Source organism: Grampus griseus (assembly GCF_964374135.1).
Source record: "Grampus griseus genome assembly, chromosome: 3".
NCBI classification, from domain to species: domain Eukaryota; kingdom Metazoa; phylum Chordata; class Mammalia; order Artiodactyla; family Delphinidae; genus Grampus; species Grampus griseus.
Window position 1 is genome coordinate 129,983,711 of NC_139019.1, and position 27,569 is coordinate 130,011,279.

Sequence of the window (27,569 nt, forward strand, 5' to 3'; positions counted from 1 at the left end):
AGACTTCCCTGCGGGGTATAAAGGAGGGAGCAACACTCTGGCCCTGTGGAATCCAGGTCGGCCACGGAGCCCTGAGGATTGACGCCGGGGAAGGAAGGATGAGCGCTCCCACCGGGACCGGCCCCTGAGCCGCTGGTGCCTCTCCCTGGCCCGTGAGGCCAGGCACCAGCCGTGATAACAGTCTGAATGCCGGCCTGGCCTTGGGGTGTCATTACAAAAGTGAACATGAGCCTTGTTTACTCATTCCCTGACAGCTGTTTGTCTCCTGGGCCTGGCACTTGAGCGTCCCATCTGAAATGGTTTTCCAGACAATTCCACCTTGTGTCAGGTGAACAGGAACTTTAAGAGCACCGATGGCCCTGGCCCGCAGGGGCCAAAGGTGAGGCTAGGAGACAGTGGGCAGGGCTTCTGCGGGCCGCTCTGGGAAGAGGAAGACATTCATTCCTTCCACGGCTTGCTGGGAATACTCTGAAAGAAGCCACAGAGTGTTTCCTTGTGCTGCTGTGGCGCACAGACACCGTGTGGTCGTGATGCCGGAACGACTCGCATAGGGAGACAGAAACCCAAGTATCCACTGCAGAGGAGACCGGTTTGTTTTCCATCCTTTCTCCATTCACATGCACATTCTCTGCTGCCAGTGTTGAGACCTCGACCTTTCCTTGAGGCTATTTGGTAACCAGTGTCGGGGCCAGGCCCAGCGACCTGCCTAAGAAAAAGGGTGAGAGAACGAGGCCCCTCGCCCCTCTGCGCCCCAGCAGTACCTCCAGGTCTACAGATGGTAAAAGGAGAGACCGCCATTCTTCCTCTTCCTCCACACTCCTCATTCCCGACCCTCGCTCAGTGCACTGAAGAGGGACTGTTTTCCAACTGTTTGTTTATTCGTAGGACAGGTTGTGGGTGCAGGTCAGCAGCTATGAGCACGTCCAGCACTGGTGCACCAGGAGCTGTGCTCAAGCGAAGGGCATGTGGTCCCAGGGAGGGGGCTGGGCCCACCCAGGCCCGAGGAGGACGCTGCCCGCTAAGCGCCTGGTCGGCCTCTTGGGCAGGTCCTCTGGGGAGATAGGGCCCGTGGCAGGAGGTCGTCCTCTTTGATAGCTCTGCCTGGAGATGTGGCCCTATCAGATGTTAAAGTATTTTATAAAACTACAGCGGGTGGTTTTCTGGACAGAGGAGAACTGAATGTTCAGGAGAATATCAGACTTTGGAAACTATAATGGTGGCCTTGCAAATCAGAGTGTCTTCACGTTGATACTGGGAGCCACAGGGTTCCTGGCAATGTCAGAAGCAGCTGAGCGAACCCAGGGTGGGAACTGCTTCCACCTGGGCAGCTCTGTGGTTTTGTGGTAGACAATAAGGTCTCATTGGAAAAGGCATTACTGCTAAAGTCATCCTGTAAAAATGGTGCTGAAACAACTGGTTCATCATTTGAGGGGGAAATAAGGATTTTACCCGCTGTTCAGCCGTGTATTTCTTGCTTTAGTGGAGGAAGAGGGTTCTAGCTCCTTTGGTCCTGCCTCAGAGAGCCTAATTAGGGGCCTCAGTTGGGTGTCCCCAAAGGTCAGCAACTCTGACCCTACCCTCTGTGGTTAAAAGGGGGCCCCAGCTGAGCGAGGCCACAGGGTTTGGCCCTTGGTTTCCGCCTGTGGCTGAAGGTATTGAGATTTGGTCTGCGCCTCTTTTTGGTATCTCAGTTGTAATCACAGGAGGAGCTCCTGTGATTGGTATTTTCAGAGAGGGGTGATGTCCAATTGCAGTGGGGCAGAGTTGAAGTGGGGTCTTTATCACGCTGTGTGTCTGTGCGTGTGCGTGCGTGTGCACGTGCGTGTGTGTGTGCGCGTGTGTGTGTTGGGAAGCAGTGGGAACTTGATCCCAGAACCGTTGCCAGGGTGTCCTGGCCCTGGCCTGAGTACAGAATGAGAGAGGCTTTTGGGGACAGGAAGGGGCAAAGCAGTATCTTCTGGTTCTCCCACCCCTTGGCATCAGGAGGAGCTATGGCTGGAGCCACACGGCCTCCTGCCACCTTTGTCATTCTCTGTCTTGGCAGGGCTACCAAGGAGTCATCTGGTGTCCCTCTCCCCTTCCACAGCAGAGGACCAGGGGGACCCCCCAGGAGCCCTGTCAAAGTGGCTTCTTCCCTCTGACTGGTCTCCATTCCAAGGAGCTATATTTTTTCGTTACGCCGATCCCTGGTCCCCTTTGGGATGATAGGGGTAGTTGGGGGAGCCCTGGTCCCCTCCTTGGGCCTGCTTTTCCAGGAGGCTGATCTCCCCCCTGCCCTCGTGGTTTGTCATCAGAGTGCGTGGCTGAAGGAGCGAGTTGGTAGGTGCGACCAGGAGGCCTCAGGCCACCTTAGCAGACCGTGCAGAGGGCACGGCTAGGATGGCACTCGGGCCGTGTCTTAGTCCATCTTCTTCGGGGGATCAGGGATGCTCTCGGAGAGCGGGGTGAAGCCCAGCAGGATCATGTGTCTCTCGTAGGCCTTGGTCTGCTTAAACACAGTGTCAGTCCCGTGGAGGTGGTCCAGCACCCCCAGGACCCCATAGCACTGGTTGAACCTGGAGGAGAGAGGAGGGTGCTGTAGGCGGGCGAGCTCACGTTCATTTCACCTGTGCCAGCCTCGCACACATTTCTGAGCCCTCCTATCCCACACCCATCCCCACCATGCTGCCCACCTGCTTCCGGTTAACCCTGGCGGTGGTGCACATATTCCTGGGGCCATTCCAGACTGAAAAGCTATGCTCTTCCTTTGGAAAGCTCTCTGTGATTTCGACGCACACAACTCAGAACCTGCGGCAAAGCCAGCTTGTTAAGGTAGGTTCTGGGACCACCTCCATCAGAATCCCCTGGAACACAACTAAATGCAGATGCCAAGGCCTGCTCCCCTAGATGCTTTGATTCAGTGTATTTGGAGTGGAACCCAAGAGGCTGCATTTGAGGAAAGCATCTCAGGTGATTCTGGTGCAGGAGTTTCCTAGGCCACACCGACGAGCCTGGAGGCTTTCAGAGCGTGCACAGACAGCTTCTGTCGAATTGCCTACGGGAATTCTATGCATGTATGCATCTTCCTGGTAGTGCCCATGGCTTACACTAGATCCTCAAAGGGTCCAGGACCTAAATGCGAGTTAAAGACCCATAGTGGCAGGAAGATCCAATCAGACAGAAAGAGAATGGCAAGGTGATCTGGGTCCCAGGATGGTCACCTTTGTCCCCACCTGCAGACCTCTCTCTCCACTAGACCCACATTTGAACTGAGACACCGGTGTCTGCTGTCAGGAGCTCTAGGAGTCAATGTGGGGGCTACTGCCCGGAGACCCACAGTGGGGAGGGTTGCCTTACTTGAGATGGTGGTAGTCATGGAATTCAGGTGAAGGCAAGAAGGGTAGGTGGTAGCCACAGTGGGAGATGATGGTGATGATGAGGACCAAAGAAAACCAAATGGTGATGGAGGACAAGTGGGATCCCATGACGATGGGACCCACCATCGCCGGCAGCATGTTGGAGACCTGCAAGGAGAGGGCTGTTCGAAGAGGGGCCCAAGGGGATGGAGGGGACGCAGGTGGGTGTCCGGGAAGACTTCTTGACCCAGATCTGGGGAAGCTGAATGAGTTTCTGGACTTGATTTGCTGGACTCCTTCAGACATGAAACTTAGGACAAGTTATTAACTGTTTGAACCTCAACTTCCTCATTAGCAAAATGAGGATTTACACAGTTGTTGGGAGGATTAAATGAGATAACTTATGTTGGGCATCTAGCATCGCCCGGCATATGCCAACAACAAATGGTAGCTGTTGAATGGGCAGAAGAAAGAGCCAGTGTGATCCCGCTCTGTGCAGGAGACTACCTTAGGGAAGGGGGTTGGCGCCCGCTGCCCTTTCCTCTGGGGGAGCCGAGCTCTACTCACCACATGCTCAATAGGATGTGCGTAGAGGGAGATCACACCAATGGGAGCTGTCCACTCGTGGTGTTTCTTGTGGATTTTCTTGTAGAGTTTTGGGTGGTGAAGGAGGCTGGGAAGAGAGTTAACAGTTGATAAATCGGCCAACCTCCCTCTCCCTCTGCCCCACCAGAACACGAGAAACCAAAGGTAGGAACTGGGGTTATATCCACGGAGCAAAGTTTCACATCCAGTGAAAACACACTGGATTGGTGCTCCGACAGCCCTGCCTTGTGAGTTCTGGTGACGTTGCCTCTCTCTACCTCAGTTGTATGAGCTGTAAAATAGGGAGGATGGCCAGAAAGGATTCAATTAAGGGGATGAATGGGAAACTGCCCTGCCACACGCATGAACAGAGATCCCGGACCCTCGTCGGTGGTCGCACATCGTCAGCGGTGGAGCGAAGAGTCGTCTTCGTGTTAGCTAGTTAGCGGGAGGCTCTTGATGCCAGGTGCTGTTGGTCGCACCCCTACAACTCCGAGGAGGCCAGGTTTCACCCCCATTGGTGGGTGAACCTGGGAGAGTGAGGAGCTGGCTGTGCTCAGGAAGGAAAGCGCTCACCGGTGTGCATAGTAGAACAGCACTTCCTCAGTCAGCGTGAAGACTGCCAGCTCCAGGAGGAACCAGTGGAAGGTGGGTAGCTCTCGGCGGCAGGGGTCGCCCCGCAGCTTGAGGATGAGATAGAGCCAGACCATCATGGGGAAAGAGATCACAAACTGGTTGAAGAGAACCACGTGGATAGACTGGCGTAGTTTCATGGGGTCCACCTGCCCGGGGGGGAAGAAGGAAGAAAGGAGGTGGATGAGAGTAGGTCTTTCCCTTCTAGGAACCAGGCTCCTCTGTGAGCAGCTCTCGGGAGGCCCTCACTCGGGACTGGATGCTAGGAGTGATGTCTGCCTGTAGCCAGCAACCCCTGAGTGCTGCCCGGCCCAGGGATGGAACCGCCTGGTAATGCCCTGCCTTTGGAAACTCCCCTCCTCCGGCCTTAGTTTCTGCCTGAAGCTGCCTGCTCCTTCCTGCTTCTGCGGCTTCCACCACCGTCCTCCCCATTTCTCTGGCCAGGCCCAACCCCACGTACTCCCGACAGGCATCTTGGGGAGCCTCCAGGGTGCTTGGAGAAGGCTCCCAGCTTCATTCCTTCTTCAGCCTTTTGGTCCCTGCTCGTCCAGAGAGCCTTGACCAGGACCAGGTGCAGAGATCAGGGTCGCCTGCCTCCTCGTGTGGTCCAGCCTTCCTGGGTGGGAGCCAGGGAGCTGCTATCTGGCCTCTTGTCCCGCTTGCTGTGAGCAGGTCTTGCTGGTTTTCAGGGTGGGGCTGTCAGGATGTGGGGCTGCCTGCGCATTCTCCCCAGAGCGCTGTGGGGAGCTGGCCTCACGTGCTCACATCCCTTCGAGCCTCAAGACTACAGCCAGCGTTTCCTTGGGAACCAGTGACCCCTGACCCTTCCATTTGTCAGCGCCCTGGAGCTCCTGGGAATAGCCCCATCTCCACAGGTCACTTGCTGGTCCCGATGAACTGGTTTGGCATTCTCAAAGGGGATTCCCTCCTGAGAACTGTCTGCAAGCTGGAGGGTTTCTGCTCCTAGGTGCAGCCGGGTTCAGTGTGGTCCTCATACTTCAGGCCTGCCTGTTCCTCTGCCTTTTCCATGTCCTGCATGTATTGATGGACCAGAATTCATCCCATGGTGAAGCCAGGTCTGGGCAGCCTTGGTCTGAGAGCACCACAGAGGAAGCCATACACCTCTTCCAGCAGCCTTGAGCAGGAGGTGGGTGTGACATGCGATTATTCACTCAGCTGATATCGAGCACCCTCTATGTGTCAGGCAGTGTTCTATGTGCTGGGAAGGAAGCAGTGAACAAAAAGACTCCTGCCCTCACTGAGTTTATACTCTTATCGTTTTAAGTAGAATGGTCAGGGTAGGCTTCACTGAGATGGTGAGATTTGAACCAAGATGAGGGAAACAGGTATCTGGGGGAAGTGTCTTCTGGCAAAGGGAAGAGCTGGTGAAAAGGCTCCACGATAGGCCACACTCCTGGCGTACTTGGCTGGAGAAGAGTGAGGTGTGAGGTGGGGAGAAGTGGGAGGGGAGGTCAGAGAAGCAGGGAGGAGCCAGTGCGTACAGGGCCCCCTAGGCCACTTTGAGGACCTTGGCTTTTATTCCAAGAGAAGCGAGGGTCATCCCAAGGTTGTGAGCGGAGAAGTGACAGGATCTTACAGGGTTACTCTGGCTGCTGTGCTGGGAATAGACAGTAGGAGACCAAGAATACAAACGGGAAGACTAGAAGTGCTGAAGTACACATTTAAGAGGATGGTGGCGACGGAGGTGGTGGGAAAGGGCTGGATCCTGGATCCATTTGGAAATTGTGCCAATAGGGTTTCCTGATAGATTGGATGTGGTGTACGAGGGAAAGACAGTCGTCAGGGGTGACTCCAAGGCCTCTGGACTGAAAGGCTCCCCAGCTGAGACTGGGGAGGCTGTGGGTATCAAAGGCTTTGGGGGCTGGGAGAGCAGGAATTCTCCTTGGGTCATGTTGCACTGGAGATGTCAGGGAGGCATTTGGATGTTTAGTCCTGCACCGGGAGAGAGTTCTGAGCTCGAGAGGTAAATTGGTGAGCTGTTGGCGTTGAGGCGGTTATTTAAAGTCATGACGCCGAGGGGATGAGGACAGAGAAGACGACGAGGCTGTGCCCTGGGCGTCAGCGTAAACAGGGTGGGGAGGTTAGGCTGGGGAGGATCCAGAAAGGAGGCTGTGAAGGGGTGAGTGGCGAGCTGTGAGGACACAGTGGGGCCTTGGCAGCCGGTATAAGAAGCTACAACAGGATGCGGCATGAGCAACTTGTGGAGACGGCCCTGGTAGGTCTAATGAGACAAGCCTGCGACAGGAGCACTGGTGACCTAGCCCAGGACAATCGTGGTGGAGCGGTGGAGGTGAAGGCCTGATGCTAGGAGGTTTCTAGAGGAGGTGAGAGGATTGTTTTGTGATTATTTTAGGAGGTGCAGGCTGAAGGATTTAGAGTTTTATGGTGTCTGAACTTAGCTTCAAATGATGAAGCAAAAAATTATAGATGCATAGATATTTATAGTTTTATATACAGAAAAAGCACATATTGTAAAATGTTTAAGACAAGACTGGAGAATCTAGGTGGTATATAAATGAGTGATCAGGGTACTACTACCTTTTCCACTTCTGTATACATGTTTTCAATTTTTCATAATTCTGAAATTTTGGGAAAAGACAGTGGACAGGGAGAAATCAGAAACTGTATAGACAACCCTTTAAAGAGCTTTGCTGCAAAGGGGACCAAAAATATGAGTGGGAGTGAGTATGGGAGATGGACGCAAGGTTTTTGGTTTTGGTTTGGTTTTAAGCTGGGAAAAATTATAGCAGGTTTGTAATAAGCCAGAGAGTAAAATCCAGAAGAGGAAGAAAAAAAAAGGACAAAAGAAAGAGAAGGAAGAATTGCTGGAGCAACTTGCTGGAGTAAACAAGAGGTGCTGGGTGTAGCGTGCAGACAGTGGAGGAACGGGCTGGAGTAGGACCAGAGAGAGGCCACGGGCTGCAGCAGGTGGGCAGTCAGAGCGTGTGCGCAAGTGCTGCCCCCAGCCTGCGGTGGTGCACGGCTGGGGGAGCTGTCTTCTGCTTGAAGCAAGGCCACCCTCTGGGAGGAGGTGACGCGCAGAGGTGTTGAGGATCTGAGGAGGGAGGAGAGGCGTGAACTAGCCATCCAGTCCAGGAGAGTGGGAGGGTACCCAGAGCCGGGCGGCGGGGGTGGCTGGTGGTGTCCTATGAATGCCGTTGCGTTCAGGTCCCACTCGATGACCTGTTTCTGATGTCTTAGGTCAGGGGTCAGACCTTCTTGGAATGGGCCGAAGATGAAATGGCATCTGGGGCTTCCTTCTTACTTGTGTGACTACCTGAGGTGCACACAGTGTAGGAGCAGATGAGACGAGCTTTCCAAGAACAGTCTAACCTTGAACTAGTCAGTGCACCTTTCTGAACCTCAGCTTCTGCCAAATGCCACGAGACCTTCCCTGTGTGGCCCTCCATTCATGGTAGACTGTGAAGTTTATTGCGCTAGGTGATTCTCTTGAGAGCTGTTGTGGCCTGGTGGTTCAGGGCACAAGCCCTGGTGTCACAAAACTTGAGTGTGAATCATGGTTCTAAGCCATGTCACATTTCAGAGCCTCTGTTTCCTCTTCTGAATGATGAAGATGTTTACAGTACTTGGCCTTGAATGTACGCATTCAGTCAGTGGTGCCTGGTAAGGAGACCTCCGTGGTCTGACAGGTGAAACGTTCTCAAGGAACAAGCCCTGCTTTTAACCCTTTGGCTCTGGTCCCTGCCTGCTGAGCTGGGCATGGAGGAGGCCCCTGCCATCTCAAGTGAGGGGCACTGTGAGCCAGGCCAGTAGCTCTGGTTCAGGAAGGGACCGTCCTGAAAGCCTGGATCAAGGGCACTATTTCTCAGCCACTCTGCTTTCTAGAGTGCTGGCCTGGGTAGAATTCCCTGAGAGCTGAGGTGACTCACCCAGGCACCTGGACAGATAATTAAAAATGATTGTCTGGGCTTCCCTGGTGGCGCAGTGGTTAAGAATCTGCCTGCCGATGCAGGGGACACAGGTTCGAGCCCTGGTCCGGGAAGATCCCACATGCCGCGGAGCAACTAAGCCCGTGTGCCACAACTACTGAGCCCACGTGCCACAACTAGCGCCTGGAGCCCGTGCTCCGCAACCAGAGAAGCCACTGCAATGAGAAGCCGGCGCACCGCAACGCAGAGTAGCCCCCGCTCGCCACAACTAGAGAAAGCCTGCGCACAGCAACGAAGAACCAACGCAGCCAAAAATAGAAACAAATAAATAAGTGAATTTATAAAAAAAAAAAAAGAAAAGAAAATGATTGTCTTGTCTGGGAAGGAAGCCAGGATGTGGTTTTGGTGGAGCTGGGGTAAAAAAATCTGGGTTTAAGAATCAACTTCTTCCTTGTTGTGTAAGAAAAGGCTTCTGAGGTTGTCAGAGCGCTAAGCAGGCAAGCCAGGCTCAGGGAGCAGTGAACAGTGGGGCTCAATTCCCCGGCCTGTGTCCATCCAAGATACGTGCTTGGCTTTTTCTCTCCTTCGGGGCCAGGAGTTCCTTGTCAGCAAGGTCCAGGCCTTGTTTACCATGGATGACCTACGTACTATTGGTGGTACTGAATAATCAGGAAGGAGGACCTGCTTAAAAAACCACCACCACTGACACATTCACAATTAATATGATAGTGGGGTTATGCGTTGTTTCAGCAGCTGTGTCCCTCTCTCACAAGGGCAGCTGTTATCCGTGTTTTCAGCATCTAGTTATTGCTGTCCCTTCTCCCATGGATAGGTGGAGACCTACCTGACATATCTGGGACTCGGTCCAGTGCTGGGCTGAGACAATCATTTCTGTTCCTAAAATGCTGGCCACAGTGCCGTAGGCCAGCACAGGCAGGTAGAGAGCCAGGCCTGGGAGCCAGAAGATTAGTTTTGACTGACATTAGTCTTGGCTGGCTGGCTAATGTCATATTATTTCCTCTCTCTAATCTTCTAACCTGAGGGAGCCTTGTACAGAATCACTTGGCTCCCACCCGCCCCGGTCTCTCCTGGGCCAGCCAGCAGAATTTGGAGAATGTGGCTTTAGCCCCTGCTTTCTGTGCCTTGACCAGGAGAAGCTGCAGCAACACTTACAGGGTCATTCTTGCCGACCTGAATTCGGTAGCGGGAGATGAAGTTAGGCTTTCCAGTTGTGTCAACCACCAGTAGAAGTCCACTGACGGTCCAGAAGAGCAGAACGGGCACCTGGGTGGCACCTGAGGTTGGGAAGAAGAAGGAAACGTCAGGACAACTTCAGGAGCTGGCGGCGCACGTATTCCCCGAACACATGCTCGGTGGTAACTGAGGCTGCGTCGTAGGCAGGCCCTTGCCAGGGCCTTGGTGTCTGGGTGCTCGGGGCTGGGGGCCTGCCTTCAGTCTTGGGGTGACAAACCAGCTGTGGGGACTGGAATGGGTCACTTAAGGAGTGTCTCTATTTCTTTTCTTAGCTGTAGAACGGGGACAAAAACTTTCTAGGCGGTTGGAGAAAAAAACAACACAAAACTATGGTAAGATGTATGATACACTCCAAACAGAAATGAATTTCGGTTGACATTTGGGCGTCTGTGCCCACTGAGCCCTTTAAGAATAGCCAAGGAAGGGAGAAGCAAAGGGAGAAGCAGAGGAGGAGTTTGGTATGGTGCAGCTCACCACGGGCACTTGGGTTCCCCAATCCCCATGACCTTATGATGACATGAGCAGGGGTACTTCAGGCATCCAGTGAGCATTTTCCAAAGTGGAAAACCTACCTCTCAAGGGGCTCCTTGGTTAAAACAGTCTTCACACCCTACCTTCTTGGAGAGTCAGGGTCCAGACAAGTGTGGTCACAGCTCTGAGAATTCCTGTTTGACTTTGTTAAATTCAGCCTTTCTCAGGCTTTTCTTTACCCAGCACTCTGTCTTCTCAGAACATCTGAGAATAGACTGGCCATTCGTCCCTGTCTGCCCAGGACAATTTCAGTATGTATCCATCATATCCATCATGATTAATAACCCCTCCTTTATTCTCACAATGTCCCATTTCGATGATAAGTCGTATGGTCTCCCCACCCATGAACCTCCGATAGAACTGATGTGCTGCAGGGTATTTTAGAAAATACCGATCAACACAAATTTAGATAGGGCTTTTTGCCCCACTTCCCACTTTTCCATGAAGTCATCCCAAGTATTTCTGTTCTCCTCCTGTGAACAAATAAGCACTTTGTCCACCCCCGTTGGCAGTTATTCAAGTGACGTTGTAGTGTTACCTAACTCTTGTACTCTTAACTTTATTTTTCCTTGATTTGCCGCCTCCTCTAATTTCAATATTCCAAGGAGCAAGGGTGTTTAACTTAATTCTCTGTCTCTGCATTCTTCCTCCAGTACCCTTCTTGCTCTGTCAATCACTGTGCCGTGTGGCAGTTGATACCTGAAAAATACTTGGCTAGCACTGTGAGGAAATGGGATTGGCTCAAACATCCTCAGGGCAGTTTGGCAGTATCTGAAGTGAGGAAAAGATCAGAGTGACAGACGAAGACAGAGACAGAGAGACAAAGACAGAAAGAGGGGAAGAAAGAAAAGACATACACACACTCGTGCACATAAATGCCCATCTCAGCAAATAAAAAAAAGCACAGTAGGACATTTAAGTAACCTAAATGTCCCGGATCTTAGTTCCCTGACCAGGGATGGAATCCAGGCCACGGCAGCGAAAGCACGGAGTCCTAACCACTCGAATTCCCAGAGAATGGACTAAATTGATTAGAATATTTCCACACAATGGAATAGACAGGACAGCTTACAATATTGAGCAAATCTATATCAGTTGATACGGAAAGATGTCCATAATCAATTCAATGAAAAAAAGTTAAAAAAATAGTAGATGTCGGGACTTCTCTGGTGGCTCAGTGGTTAAGAATACACCTGTCAATGCAGGGGACACGGGTTCGAGCCCTGGTCTGGGAAGATCCCACATGCCAAGGAGCAGCCAAGCCCGTGAGCCACAACTACTGAGCCTGCACTCTAGAGCCCGCAAGCCACAACTCCTGAAGCTCGAGCACCTAGAGCCTGTGCTCCGCAACAAGAGAAGCCACCGCAATGAGAAGCCTGCACAGCGCAACGAAGACTAGCCTCCTCTCTCTGCAACTAGAGAAAACCTGTGTGCGGCAACGAAGATCCAAAAAAAGCAGCCAGAAATAAATAAATTAAAAAAAATAGTAGATGTCTTTTAAATTTAACCAAATATGCAGTATACTAACAGTGCTTATTTCGTGGATATGAGAGGTAGGTGATTTTCACCTTCTTTATGCTTATTTGAATTGTGTGATTTTTATTTATCTTATTTAAGTGAGCACGTATTTACTTTCATCCTCAGAAATAAGAAACTTTATTTTGAAAAAGAAAAAAACTTAGGTTGGTTGTTGCCTAGCGGGCCACCCTTCGAGGTGCCTGCCTACGTGTCAATCCAAGGGCTCCTGGAGGAATATACCGGATGAAAATCACAAGAGGTGATCTTGAACTGTTTTCCAGTTCTAACATTTCAAATGGCAAATATTTTTTCTCTCTGGTATTTGCTTATCACTGAGGTGATAGGTGGTTTTCCCATCATCGTAACAGAAACATATAAAATGTTTTCCCACCACTCTCCCCATGTATATTTGCAATCTGCAGTGTTCTTTTCAATGAGTGCTTAAGATTCCATTAACCTGCCATGTTTAATATTCAGCCCATTTTCGGAGTTCTCTTCCTAGAGGAAAGCAATCGTCAGAAACATTTTATTTCTCTGTTTGCTTTGTGACAACCGACACTTTTTAATCTCCCATTCTAGACTGTGACAAAGTGTTTTTGGTTGAGGTTTGTTTGTTTTGTAGTTATTAATTTTCTTCCAGTCAAACGGTGACATAGTTTTTTAATAGGGCAGACATTTTACCTTAATACTTTATCTTAAATATCTCTATATCCTACAAATGAGTTTGGCACAGAATAACTTAATAAATATTATGTGAGTGAATGAATGTGTGACGGAGGACAGTCACTATTGTAGATAATGCTGTCATAAATACCTATGTTAAAATAGGTTTTTTCTTCTACTATGTTTTGAGCTTGCTTTCAGGCTTTGGCACTGTCAGTAAATACATTTTGAGTGAACACTCGCTGTCAAGGCCCAAGAGCCAGCTAGATTGCACCAGGTCCAAGGACACAGCCTCACATGAGACAGAACAGCCCTTTGCACTTGTGGACCTGACATCTAGAAGCAGGATTACTGCTCTCACAAGCATTCGTTTTCACACAAACGATTTCTTTTTTTATTTTTCTATTTGGGGGGATGGAGGAGGTGTCTCAACTTCTTTTCTTAGATATCCTTAAACATCCATTCCATATTAACCCCCAAATTTAGCACTCTGGGGTTACCACTGCCTTAAACTTTAAGTCCTCATTCCTTAGGGTAATAAACTGAGAAGTCCCAAAGTAGAGAACAAAAGAAAAAGAATTAAGCTATAACCATGTACCCAAACCCTAAGTGCTGGTGGTCTGGGAATCTCACCTAGAATGTAGAGGAGCCACTCCTTCCCTTCGAACGTAGACAGCAGCCTCTCCCACTGGGCTTGCCAGAAGTAGCCAGAAGCACCCCAAAATCTCTGAAGATGCCTTGAAAGAAAACTCATTCATGTTTCTGGGTGAAGACTGGTGGGTGGACAGCTCCTAAATCCATGCTCTGCCCATAGACCGCCACCGCACGGCCCCCAGCTCCCGAATTAGAGCTGGCCGAGAAGACTCACCATGTGACTGAGTTCCAGAGGGCCACAAGCAAGAGAAGGCCAGAGCCCAGGATGAAAGCCGTCCTCCTCATGGAGCCCCAGATGTGTCCCTCCTAGGGGAGGACAAGAAAGCGTCAGGTCCCAGCAAGCCTCCTGCCTTCACACGCAGCTCACTGCTGAAGCCCGGCAGGAGTGAGGTGGCATCAAGATCTCAATCGTGCCACCATGGCGCATCTGCTGACCTTTTCCCAACTTCCGTGGGAAGGCTCTTCCTTATCAAGAGCTCTCAGGCTGTGTGCGGAGGTGAGTATGAAAGTTAGAGCTTAAGGCTGGGGGAGGGAAGAGAGCAAACCTGATCCAGAGAATCTAGCATGCAATTTTGTCACCCAGAGAAGGACAGGTGAGCCTTCCGAGAGCCATGGGATTTCATGACCAGTCTTCTTGTTGAACAGAGATGCAGATTATTTGTACATTGGAATCACCTGGGAGCTTTCAAAAACTCCCAGTATCCGGGTTACTCCCCAGCCCGATTACATAAGAGTCTCTGCCGGGGCAGGGGAGGTGGGGCTGGGCCTCCCTGTCTTTTAAAGGTCCCCAGCTAATTCCAATGGACAGGCGGAGCTGGGACGGCCATCACAGAAGGATCTGCAGAATCCTTGATGAGGCCACAGGGACTTCAACTGTGTTCCTGAGCCAGGCCTAATTTCCCATGCCCATCACCCTTTTGCCCTTGAAGGAAAGAGTAAATAAACATATTTTCTGACTTGTAATATGTCCTCTGCCTTCCAGAGATATTAGTCTGGGCTGCCAGCTGAACGGGACAATGATGGCTTCTAGGGGCAAAGAACAGACCGCTGGCCATCACTGGGCGGTCCTTACATGTTCTCCTCCAAAAGCCTAAAACAGTGGGTCATTGCGAACTCGATGGTCAACCAGCAGGTCCCAGACTTGCGGAAGGAAAACCGTGGCTGCCAGGTGTGTCACCAATTTCTATAGTACCTTGGGCAGGAGTGACAAATGTCCATTACAGCCTATGTTTCTATGCCCAGATGCAGTCTGCTAATATTGTTTCGTGGGAGAGGACTGGAGGTGGTGGTCCCTATACGTGTGTGCAGTTAGTGAACCAGGTCACATACACTGTTGTAGGGGAAGCTGATCTAATAGGGGGCCAGGTTTTAATCCAGCCTTTGGAGAGCTAAAGGAGCAGACCGTTTTGACTGACTCATTCAGAGCAACCTGACTCTGCACTGACTCTTTTCTTCTCTGATTACCCTATCCCACTTTTGATCAGAAGTTAGTAAGTCATTTTCCATGGCTAGTGAAATGTTTTTAAAGGTCTACTCGGGTCCTGAGGTTTGAAAAATGACCTTCTCTCTCTCTGAGCTCTGAAAATGACCTTCTGTTTCCCTCTCTCTCTCTCTGTCTCCCCCCGTTAAGGGCTGGATCGCCAAGACCACAGAAACTTGTTCTTTTATACAGGCTGTTCAAAAGTCACCCCCAAATTTGCCAGACAGTTCATCTTGGGCTTTTGCAATTAGTCCTTTTTTAGGATTCAAAGGACCCTTTTCCTGAGCTTTCCACATTCACTAGGAATTTTTCATTTGAGTTTAATCAAATCAAACCAAGTCAAATTTAAAACCTCGATTTCACATGTAAGATTAGATGTGTTTTCAGGGATCGTGGTGTTTTCTCTCTCTAGCAGCGTGAGGGCCAGGTAAAGTGACAGGACAAAGGTCTCTGGGAAGGGCAGGAGCATGCAGCACAGAAGTTATCTGGGCTCAACAGCTGGTTCCCACCCCCCAGTTCCCAGCCCCCAGTGGGCCTCTCTTGTCCCCAGAGCAGCTGTAGAAAGGGGTGGTTCCAAAGGCCTGAGCCTGGGGCATTCTAAGGGCCAAGAGACCTTGGTGGGACAGCTACGGGGCTCTTCAGCTACCTTCATGCAGGCAAAGGGGCTTGAGTTATAATCAGGCAGCTGGAGTCAAGTGATTCTGCTCAGCTACTGAAGCGAGCACTTCACTGATGTGTCAGCTATATCCCGAAACCTTGGGGGGGTGTTGTCAGTTATGCTGCAGGTGCAGATGTGGAAAGGGTCACTGGCTGCGTTCTCACCAGTTTGGTGGGTGAGGTGCTCGCGTTTACCTGCTTTTGCTTCTCATTGTGTGGCACACTTCCAGCTTCTCCCTTCATCTGGAATGAAAAAGCACAGGTGAGCCTGGGTGTCATTTTCACATGCAACCAAGGAAGTAAGGAATAGAGAGAGTCAAGGTGAATGGGCAGCAGTGGTTTTTAATGCCAGTAACTCATTAAAATCACCTGGGAGTTACAAAAAAAAAACCACCAAAAAAAACCCTGGCCGACAAACTGATTCTAAAATTTACATGGAGAAACAAATAAGCAAGAATAGCCAGGAATACAGCAGAAGAGGAGAGGAGGGACGGGCACGAGGGATACTAGGTCTAGCAAGTCTTAAAACACATTATAAGGCTTTTAAAAAGACTTAATTATGCTCTTCTCACTTCTTCAAGGTAGTAAAGAGCTGTTCCTGTGAGATAAAAGAATATCAGTGGACTCTTAACCAGGACTTAAAGAGTAGCTCTAACTTGAGTTGGTTCAATTGTGTATTCTTTGTTATTATTTGTCAGGTTAAAAACAACAACCAAGGTTTTTCTGAAACCAGTCAACAATTCTATGGCCAAGTAGATGGATAGGAATGCGGTGCATGAAACTCCTTCTAAAATGCTGTCAAACAAGAACTGGCTAGAAGGAGAATAATTAGAAACGCGTTTGAGATCTCCATTTGACAGTATGACAGGGTAAATCTTTCTGGAAGTCTTAATAAAACCAATATCTAATAAGATAAGAGAAATTAAGGCTTGATCATTTTTATTTTCTAATGTGATGTTGCAGAATTTTCCTGGTTATATAAAGATAATGATCAAATGAAAAATAGAAGTTATTTTAAGGAATCCAAATAGTAGTTATTAGACAACTGAATAAAAATTCTGATGTCGAAATGTGGTGAACACAGATTAAAAACCAATTGCATCTCTACTTAGCAAAATGAAACAAAAAGGATAAAAAATGTCATTGTCCATAATATATGTTGAATGAGATATTTTTGGCCACATAAACATATTTTTTTAACATCTTTATTGGAGTATAATTGCTTTACAGTGTTGTGTTAGTTTCTGCTGTATAACAAAGTGAATCAGCTGTACATATACATATATCCCCATATCCCCTCCCTCTTGCGTCTCCCTCCCACCCTCCCTATCCCACCCCTCTAGGTGGTTGCAAAGCACGGAGGTGATCTCCCTGTGCTATGTGGCTGCTTCCCACTAGCTATCTATTTTACATTTGGTAGTGTATATATGTCCATGCCACTCTCTCACTTCATCCCAGCTTACCCTTCCCCCTCCCCGTGTCCTCAAGTCCATTCTCTACTTCTGTGTCTTTATTCCTGTCCTGCCCTTAGGTTCATCAGAACCATTTTTTTTTAGATTCCATATATATGTGTTAGCATACGGTATTTGTTTTTCTCTTTCTGACTTACTTCACTCTGTATGACAGACTCTAGGTCCATCCACCTCACTACAAATAACTGAATTTTGTTTCTTTTTATAGCCATGTCAACATATTAAGTGTGCTTTTCCCTGCTTTTATTTTTATGCATCACAAGTCAATGCATACAGAGATAAACTTTTTTGACTTAAAACATAAAAACCTTTATTCTGAAGATTATACAATACTTTGGTACTAGAGGTTTTTTTAAAAAATATTTTTAATTAATTAATTTACAGCTGCATTGGGTCTTCGTTGCTGCACGCAGGCTTTCATTGTGGTGGCTTCTTTCTTCGCAGAGCACAGGCTCCAGGTGCACGGGCTTCAGTAGTTGTGGCTCGCAGGCTCCGTAGTTGTGGCGCACGGGCTTAGTTGCTCCGTGGCATGTGGGATCTTCCCAGACCAGGGCTTGAACCCGTGTCCCCTGCATCGGCAGGCGGGCTGTCAACCACTGAGCCACCAGGGAAGCCCAAACAGGCGGATTCTTAACCACTGCGCCACCAGGGAAGCCCGGTACTAGAGTTTTGATCTAAGTTTTGAGGACGATATTCCTTTTACTACAAGCTAATTCTATACTGTCAAAAACATCTACAAAAGTATATCCTCCACAGTTACACACATACTGCACAGAACTATAAAATCTGGCAAGGTAGAAACTTTCTGGAATTTTCCAGTGTATTTTCAAGGTACAGCAAGCCGAAAGAAAGCATTGTGGACAAGTATGCATGCTGACTCAGGCAGTGTTTCCAACGTAACTCTAGTGTAACACATTCATATACATATACACCCAGGGAATATTTCAGAAGCATCAGTTCTTTACACCTTACACTTGATCACGGATGTGGGTACGTCTCTGACAGTTCATCCTGTTCTTGTGCCAACACCACCTGACTGACCCTGCGGTGGCTCCATAGTGAGGTCAAGGCCAGTGCCATCTGCTGTTTCTTTTTGTTGTTGTTGCTGTTGGTGTGTTTCTTGAAGAGACATAGCCTCTTGGCTTTGTGGTGTTGTTAGGGTTGAAATGCTATTCATTGTGTCTTCCATTTGTCGCATTTGAACATCCAATGTTGCAAACCGGTGTTCAGATTGTCCGTCAAGGCAGAAGTCTTTGTCCGTGTTCATACTCCTCAATGCAGCATCCAAAGATCTGACTACACCTGCCAGACTTGCCTTTGCTTACTGCTACTGCAGTTTGGTCTCCAGCTGCCACAGCATTTACCCTAGGCTTTATTCTCACAAAATTAAGTGCTAGGTTTTTCTGATGGTTTGTGTCTTTGGAGTGTGTTCTTGTGACTTCTCTGTGCCAATCTGAATGACCTTTTAGATCTTGGCCTTTTTCAGTCTCTTCTTTATCACATTTCTTGGCATTTCTATAAAGTGTTTTGCAACAAACTTTGTGTTTCTCCATATTTGAAATAAAGCCATGACTTCTCTGTGAAGGTGACAGCCTGGGACGGTGGCTGGGTTTGGTGGGAGGGTGCTTGGGGATTGCACTTACCCTGAGTTGCTGCCCAGCTTGACTTGGTTGACTGTCCCCCTACTTGTCTTACCATAAAGGTTTTTATTTAATAAATTTATTTATTTATTTTAATTTTGGCTGCATTAGGTCTTCGTTGCTGCACACAGGCTTTGTCTACTTGTGGCAAGTGGGGTCTACTCTTCGTTGCGGTACGCGGGCTTCTCATTGTGGTGGCTTCTCTTGTTGCGGAGCACGGGCTCTAGGTACACGGGCTTCAGTAGTTGTGGCACACGGGCTCAGTAGTTGTGGCTTGCGGGCTGTAGAGTGCAGGCTCAGTAGTTGTGGCTCAGGGACTTAGTTGCTCCGTGGCATGTGGGATCTTCCTAGACCAGGGCTCAAACCTGTGTCCCCTGCATTGGCAGGCAGATTCTTAACTACTGAACCACTAGGGAAGTCCCACCATAAAGTTTTTTCTTTTTTTTTAAATTTTTATTTAATTAATTTATTTTTGGCTGCGTTGGGTCTTCGTTGCTGTGCGCAGGCTTCTCTACTTACTGAGAGCGGGGGCTACTCTTCATTGAGGTGCGCAGGCTTCTCATTGTAGTTGCTTCTCTTGTTGCAGAGCACGGGCTCTAGGCACATGGGCTTCAGTAGTTGTGGCACGTGGGCTCAGTAGCTGTGGCTCGTGGGCTCTAGAGTGCAGGCTCAGTAGTTGTGGCGCACAGGCTTAGTTGCTCCGTGACATGTGAGATCTTCCTGGACCAGGGCTCGAACCCATGTCACCTGCACTGGCAGGCTGATTCTTAACCACTGCGCCACCAGGGAAGTCCCATCATAAAGTTTTAATAGTTGAAATTGTGTGCTAGCGCATGAGTAGGCAGACATATACAACAGATTAGAAAGTCTGCAAATAGACCTTAAAATATACATGGGAATTTAGTATATAATAAAAAGAAATCAACATCAATGGACTCTAAACTGAAAAGATGCTGAACTTCCTCCATAGTAAGAGAAATGTGAATTAAAACTATAATAAGATATTATTTCTCACCTGCCAGCGTGACAAAAATCCAGAAGTTTGGCCACATGCTCTGCTGATGAGGCTGAGGAGACTTTAAAATTGTATTTGTTCTTTTTAAAAACATCTTTATTGATATAAAATTCACATACAATACAGTTTACCCATTTAAAGTGTACATATATATGGCTTTTAGTATATTCACAGAGTTGTGCATTCATCATCACAGTCAGTTTTAGAATATTTTCATTATCCCAAGAGAAATCCTACACGCTTTAGCCATGAATTTCCTGTCTCCCTATCCTCACCCCCCTCTAGCCCGCGATAATCACTAATCCACTTTCTGTTTCTGTGGAATTGCCTATTCTGGACATTTCATATTAATGGAATCCTACAATATGTTGTCCTTTGTGGTTGGCTTCTTATACTTAGCATGATGTTTTCAAGGTTCATCCATGTTGTGGTATCTATCAGTACTTCACTCCTTTTTATTGCCAAATAACATTCTGTCATATGGATATATCATATTTTGTTTATCCATGCCTCTGTTGATGGACATTTGGATTGTTGCCACTTTGTGGCTGTTATGAATAATGTTATGAACAATTTTGCATAAGTTTTTGTGTAGACACGTTTTTATTTCTCCTGGATATATGCCTAGGAGTGGAATTGCTGGGTCATATAGTAACTATATTTAACTTTTTGAGGAACGTGAAGTGGTTACACCATTTTACATTCCCAAGAGTAGTAATGTATGAGGTTCCAACTTCTCTACATCCTCACCAACACTTACTATTGCCGCTATCGAATAGTGTCATGACCTGGCTGAAGAGGAGCGTTACAGTTCATCGTCCTGCCATGTGACAAGGGTGAGAGAACTTAGAGAAAGGAGGCCAGGTGAGTTTATAGATGGCAGAGCCAGGATCAGGCCCAGCTTCCAATATCTCTAAGGATGTTTTATTCTTTTGTGGATGTTTATGCTTGGTTTTATTATTCCAGATGCATTTTTACCAGCTTTGACCTTAGGAAATACAGCTTCCCCTTGACCCTCATTTCTTACAGAATACTTAGGCTGGAAAAGAGAAGAGAGGAATGGTGACTTATAAAGTGCCTCCAGGGGTTTGAGAAGTTAGGACAGCAGAGGGAGGTGATAAGCTGCTCACCAGCTCCACTGTGAATCACATCACAGCAGAAGGGAGGCAGTCTGCTCAGAGGAAAAGCCTGTCAGGGAGAAATACCGGGAGGTTTGATTCCCGGTCAGGGAGATAGCATCTGGTTTAAGAAAAGGCACCTGAATGTTTGGTGCAGTGTCAGCCCAGTCTCTACCTGGAGGCAGGGGAATGGATTTCAGCCACACTATAGCCCCCCCAGCCGCCCCCCAGGCCTGCTTCTTTGTCACCTCTACTCCCTCCTCCGGCACCCTCTGTTGCCTGGCCGGCAGCAGGAGAACCTGCTGTAGCTTGGAGGTGTGGAGCTCTACCTTGTGCTGACTTCTCAATAAAAAAGAAAGAAAAACACACAACAGAAGAGAAGGAGTAAAGTGAAGCTGCAGGCATGCACTCCCTGTTCTGACCCAGGAGGGCAGTCAGGATTCCTTTGCTTACCTGAGTGTTAGGGGTGCTCTATAGTCATATTCTGTACCGCCTGAGGCCTCCAGAGGATAACTGCACAAGCGTTTCAGGATGACAGGTCTCAGCCCCAAACTATGGTAAACAGCCCTGCCCCACATCGGGGACAACAGATGTTACTCAGTAACCTGAATTTATAAGGATTCCCAAGAATTCTCCTTTTTAAAAAATGTTTAAAATTGTATTTTGGAGTATAGTTGATTTACAGCGTTGTGTTAGTTTCAGATGTACAGCAAAGTGAATCAGTTATACATATACATACATCCACTCTTTTTTTAGATCTTTTCCCATATAGGTCATTACAGAGTATTGAGTAGAGTTCACCGTGGTATACAGTAGGTCCTTAAGAATTCTCCTTTAAGTAGTGATTTTCAAAAAAAAAAAAAAAGTGATTTTCTCCATCTTCATTGTGCTGAACAATTCCTATTGGCCCAATTCCCAAGTTTGGCCCACATCCTCAAGATGGATACGGGCCCATTCATGAAGTTACCTTTCACACAGTGGTAGAATTCTGGGATGAAGCAGGGTCATTTTCAATCTGGCAGTTTGCCTTCTGCCTGGAGTCCCAGAAAGCACAGATCTTTAAGTACCTAGTTGTGCTAGGTACTTTGGGGGCTAAGCCTGTAAAGGGTCTTAATGACAAGGAACCAAATATGAAAGGAAACACCTCAAGTTGGGAACGACTTGGAGATCTTAATATCTGGAAACCATGTGCAGAAAGGTAGACCCTTCACATCACCATGCATGTTATGAACAATTGTGAAAGGCTCTGTGGACCCTGTCGAGATATCCATCCTGTTTGGGAGGGAAGCTGAGGGGATTTGGGGTTTGTTTCTTTGTTTGCCTGTTTGTTTCTTTAGTTGCCAGGACTCTTTTTGCCATGCCATGCCACAGGAACTTCACTTACAAGTCAAAGTCTCATCTAGCTTTTTCCCGATATCTTATCATCACCGTTATCTTTGCCAAGAGCTTGCAAAGCTAATAAGACACGGTCTTTGACCTTTTGAAGCTCCTCTATTCCTTCCAGGAACATTTACGAAGAACTTACTATGTACAAGGATTCCTGGAGGTGCAAAGTCTCAGTCTATGTACATGAACCCATCATTTCAAAAATCCATATGAAAAGTGCTAGCCTAAGTTCTTGTCCAGAGCTAAGAAAACACTGAGTAGGGCAGGAGATCTGGCATGCCCAAGAAATCTTTAAAGGAGGACAGTGCCCAGGCTTTCTCGTGGTCTCCAACCTTACAACCAAGCCTTTTCCTCCTAAATTGCATTTTAGCTTATCCAAGGAATGCTGGGTTTTAGTTATATCATACTTTTTTTTTAAAAATCAAGATAGATGTAAGAATCTGCCACATGAATATCAAAACTGCCATCGAATATATTCCTTACCCCGCTATTTAGTTCCCCAAATGAAGTAGTGCACTTTTTATGAGAATACAGCTGATAAATTCTTATAAAGAAATTAGTGCACAGGAGTTTTCCTCTTGGGGAGCAAACTTGTGGTTGCTAAGGGGGAGGAGGATGGGGGAGGGATGGATTGGGAGTTTGGGGTTAACAGATGCAAACTAATATATAGAGAGAGAATGGATAAACAACAAGGTCCTACTGTATAGCACAGGGAACTATATTCAATATTCTATGATAAACCATAGTGGAAAAGAATATAAAAGAAAGAATGTATATATATGTATAATTGAATCACTTTGCTGTACAGCAGAAATTAACACAACATTGTAAATCAACTATACTTCAATAAAAAAAATTAGTTTTTTTTTTTTTTTTTAAAAGAAGTTCTCCTCTTTGGAAGAAGTGGTATGCTTACTTGTGGAATGCAAAAAGGCAATCCATTTTGGTCCTTCTCACCCCTTTTTGCTTTGGCTGCCTGTAATTTCAGAGTTAAATTTAATGCTCAATTATACTTCTTGGGATTTTTTTTTTCCTTTTATATAATCCAGTATATAAAAGATGATGTGTGTCCAAGGATGTTCATTGTGGCGTTGTTTTTAATGACTAAGAATTGGAAACACCTTGAATTCCATCAGTAAAGCGTTGGTTAAGTAATTATAGTACATCTAGTAATGAAATATTCTGTAGCCATTAAAGGAATAAGGCAGCCCTATGTGTACTTTCCAGAACTCTTAGGTGAAAAAGTAGTGTGTGGAACATGTGTGTGTGTGTGTGTGTGTGTGTGTGTGTGTGTGTGTGTGCTGTTTATGTATACATAGAATAGTACATAAAATATTAGACTATTGCTGGAAGAATATATAAGAAATTGATTACAGTGGTGGCTTCTGGTGAGGTGAATTCGGTGGCTGGGGGTCAAGGCAGAAGGAAGGCTGTCTTCCTACCACGTGCCTTACTTTTTGCCTTTTGAATTTTGTACCATGAGTATATTTTACCTATTCAGAAAATTACAGAAATATTAAAAAATTTTAAATGAATTCAGTGCTCATTCATAGGAAATATTTTATTGAAGATTCACAGAGTAATTCACTTTTACTTTACTCTTCATCATATTAATTGCAGTTCCTTAAGGGCTTTGGGAAATCTTTGTCTCCCCTGAAATTTCATTTTTCATATTCATAGCATTCATTAGATTATTAAAGGTAACTACGACAAGGACCAGTGCCCTGTTTATTCTTCTTCTTCTTTTTTTTTTTTTTTTTTGGTAATGATCTTACATGGTCCAAAAGCAAAGCAATAGCAGTAAAGCACCTGGTTCTTTTTTCTACAGATCACTGCCCCCCACCCCCACATCAAAACAGTATAAAAGGTATTTATTGAGTGCCTGATGGGTTCTAATCAGTTTTTATTTTTCTGCAACTATTCTACTGCATATATCCTTTTATTGGAAGCTATCTCAAACCCTTCTGAGATGGAGGCTGGATGTAAAGTATTAAGTAGGTATTAAAATTAAACACCTAAGTGAGACTAGGATGGCTGTCAGTACAATAAGACCCTGGGAGGAGGCGGCTCTGTTGACGCCACAGGCAGGGTGCTGATGCCTGCTGTGTCCGTGCCATAGAAACTGTTTTGCTGAGACTGAGTGATTAGGGGCTGATACCTAAGCTTGACCTTGGAACGGCAGCCTTCAGGTCAAAGGGAAAGTGACTCTTTATCTTTTGGTGGTAGGAAGGCCCTGTGGCTGCAGGAGTCATAGCATTTATCTGTTGACATCTGACTTCATTAGAAGCAATGAAACATTTCCTGATATGTCATTTTTCTTCGGCTAAGCCAATAGGCCCACATGCTATTTCCTGAGATGTTTGTCTAGGCAGCTGACTCCTCTAAGCTACACAACCGTATCATTCTTCTGAATATTTTATGATAAAGCAGCTTGTTTTCTGTGCCTCTCTACATCTGTAGACTTGTTTTCAGTTTTAACTGAACAGAGTCAGTCAGAGAGGTTCCATGGGGGACCTCAAACATGGTGGGCTGATGTGTCTTCACCCAAAGAATTTCCTTGACATTGTTTGCCAGTGGTATTGTTCAAGTTAGAAATTTTGGCAAACAAAATCAACAATAGCAATTATTAAATATTTACTATGTTAAGGTACTATAATCATTACATTTTTATGGTACCTCCTCTCTTTTTCTCTACCTTTTGAAGTCTCCCATCTAAGAGCTAGAAGTTGTCTTAAGCTCATCTATTCTGATGCCCCCATGTTCCATTTGAAGAAATGGAGGCATAGAAATCTTCATTATTCAGCTTCAAATTACAGTTATTTAGTGGCAGAACTTGAATTCAGTGCTCATTATACCGATTAAGTCTGCAAAAGGTATAGAATGTGTTGATGCTGGTGAATGCAGGGTGGGCATTTGGATTGTAAAAGGACACAAAGGAATGAGATCAGCCTCTATCAGCCACAAACAATGGATTAGATATTGTGTGTGTGTGCTTTTTTTTTTTAATACAAAAGGTAAAATAGTGCATGGTTTTTCTAAGATAATAATCATTCTTTCAAGAAATATTTATTAGGGCTTCCCTGGTGGCGCAGTGGTTGAGAGTCCGCCTGCCGATGCAGGGGACGCGGGTTCGTGCCCTGGTCCAGGAAGATCCCATATGCCGTGGAGTGGCTGGGCCCGTGAGCCATGGCCACTGAGCCTGCGCGTCTGGAGCCTGTGCTCCGCAACGGGAGAGGCCACAACAGTGAGAGGCCCGCGTATCACAAATAATAATAATAATAATAATAAATTAAAAAAATAAATTCCACCAGCTAAACACGTGTTTAAAAAAAAAAAAAAGAAATATTTATTGTGTGCCAGATACAATGCTAGCTACAGAGGATACAAATATGAATAAGACATGCTTCTTGGTCCTATTTAATAATGTAATACTATATAACTTTGATTTTCCAAGTGAGAAAGTATGTAGGAGGAGGATATGAAATAACATTTATGATGAGAATGCATTCAGAGAGAGAAAGAAATTAAATACACTAAAAGTAAATATTCTAATACTTAATAACAATGAATTGATTCTCCCTTAAAGGGATTTCGATAGATATTATAAGATTATCCAAATTAGATACTTTTTAGTTTGGTTGTTTTGAAAGCAGATGATTCTGACTGTTTTGAAAGCAATGATTTATTGCAGAATCCCCAATCTAGGTAAATGGCACAGTGAGCCTATAGTGCATGTTCACAACCTAAAAAAATCTGAAGACAGGGGAGGGGAATGGGATGAGGGTGGGAGAAGTAGACAGTTTAATTTGTATTTGTCTGCAGCCTGATTCTTTCAGATTCTGGCTTCCTGGATATTCTGCATGGTTGATGAAGGTTCCCATTTTATAGGTACAAGATATATTATCTTTATGTGAATGTGCATGGTTTCTTTGTAAATATCTCATGAAATTATCAGGAAAAAAAAAGACCTGATGGACCATCTGGTCTACCCCTTCCATTTTTATTGCTAAAGAGATAGGCTTAGATAGCAGAACTGACTTGTTCCAAACTCCACACAGTTTCTGGCAAAATCCAGGCTTCCTAACGCTTTGCCTGGTGCCACATGTGTTTTCAGAATAGCATAAATTCTATTTCATACGGGAGAGGACTACTCTTCTGAGGACTGAAACTCCCATTACTTCAGCCTCTGTTCTCAGGCTGTTTGTATTCTTGGGAAAAGCTGAACAGCCTGCCTCTAGCTTAAAGCCTCTGATGAAGAGGGTTTCGAGGAACTGCTATGACCAAGGTCTGTACGTACGTGAGACTTTTACAGAGGGGAAAGATACTCATTCAAGAAGGTAAAATGCATGAAGGAAAAGGTTGAATTTTGAGACAAAAATTACTCCCTTTGGACAGTTTTAGCAATGCTCCCTTCACTGCTTTTGCCTTGGGTACTTATACCCTTTATGATTTACTGCCCCAGTTGACTGCATGCCCATGAAGCTGAAAGCCTGCCTATTTTGTTTACTACGAGATCCACAGTACCAAACACAAACCTGGCATGTAGCAGATACTCAGGAAATATTTGTTGAATAAACATAAGAGGGGTAAAAGAATTAAAAGCCTTATTTTTTGCCCTCAGAATGCGTCCAACATTTGCTCTTGAACGTTTCAGCACCTTTTCCTACACTACACACTTACCTTTCTAAGGTCAGAAGCTAACGCTCAGAGCATTTGTTTTACCAAATTGAATTGAATCTTTATATCCCAACCAGAGAAAGTTAGTTGGAACTGCATATGAAACTGAAGCACCCTACAAGTCTCTGTCTTGTCTTGCTTGCCTTATGCCCCCAAAGACCTGTATAGCATCCTGAAAACCAGTGGCCCATTGTTCACACCCGTCTACACACACTGTATTCCTCTCCCTCGGTAACCTCTGTGGGAATCCTTCCTGAGCTACTACCAGGACATCAGCAAGTCTGAAAGTGGAGCCTCTGTTGATAAATCCCGGTATGTCGATCAAAACAGCTTTGACATGGTTGTCCACCTTCTAGTCCCCACATCGACCTGGGGCCTTTGCGATTTTAAGACTGTTGTAATTGGCCCCATCCCTTCCAGGTGACCCTGGCAGGTTAGAGAGGAGAAGCAATTCAACCACAGTTGCCTCCTGGCAGTCTTTTTCCAGTAGGATTTTCGAGTTCTGATTTGGGATTTTCTCTTTCATGTGGTTTTGAAGCCAAAGCGAGTCCGTTTGACAGAATTACCTGTCAATTGCTAGAAAAACAAGACTACGGAGGAGGTAGATTGTACAAACATGGGCAGAGGACGGCAGACATTAGTGAGACAGAAAGGGACTCTGTGTACTAAGAAAACATCCCAGGACATTGTTCAGAGGCAGATCTCACCTGCCCTGTAAGTGGAGAGGACAGAGAGGTGGCAGAGGTGAGAAGGGTATGCTTTGCCTTTCTTTAAGTGAACTTGGACGCGTCCTGACCTTGGCGACCAGCTTCCCTGCCCAGCAGCTCCCGCTCACCTCTGCAGTGGGCTGTGTCCCAGCTCCTCCAAGGTCCTGGCACAGCTCAAGCCCGCTTTCTCTTCCTTCAGCCCCGACGCTGGCAGCTGCTGTCGCTGTGCTGCCGCCTCACCCTGTTATTAGTCGGTAGGCTGGGAGGCTGGCCAAGGTGATCACGTTACGGAGCAGCCTACTGGCTCCGGCCAGGCACGTGACGGGAGAAAGA

The 27,569-nt window shown here is 46.7% G+C and overlaps 1 protein-coding gene across 2 annotated transcripts; it reads right to left on the reverse strand.

Annotated features, from left to right (window-relative positions):
- Positions 1–505: 505 nt before the first annotated feature.
- FAXDC2 (fatty acid hydroxylase domain containing 2) lies at positions 506–27,482 on the reverse strand. 2 transcript variants are annotated; one of them, XM_082650103.1, is made up of 9 exons: positions 27,365–27,482; positions 15,417–15,464; positions 13,299–13,390; positions 13,064–13,167; positions 9,638–9,759; positions 4,497–4,702; positions 3,903–4,008; positions 3,337–3,503; positions 506–2,555 (listed from the first exon to the last, which is right to left on the reverse strand). In XM_082650103.1, exons 2-9 carry the CDS (start codon positions 15,462–15,464, stop codon positions 2,399–2,401), a joined length of 1,002 nt encoding a protein of 333 aa, XP_082506229.1. In that variant the 5' UTR covers positions 27,365–27,482; the 3' UTR covers positions 506–2,398. The 2 variants fall into 2 exon arrangements, with proteins under 2 accessions (XP_082506229.1, XP_082506230.1); XM_082650104.1 differs by lacking the exons at positions 15,417–15,464; positions 27,365–27,482 and adding an exon at positions 13,630–13,736 and having other exon boundaries at positions 507–2,555.
- Positions 27,483–27,569: the final 87 nt, after the last annotated feature.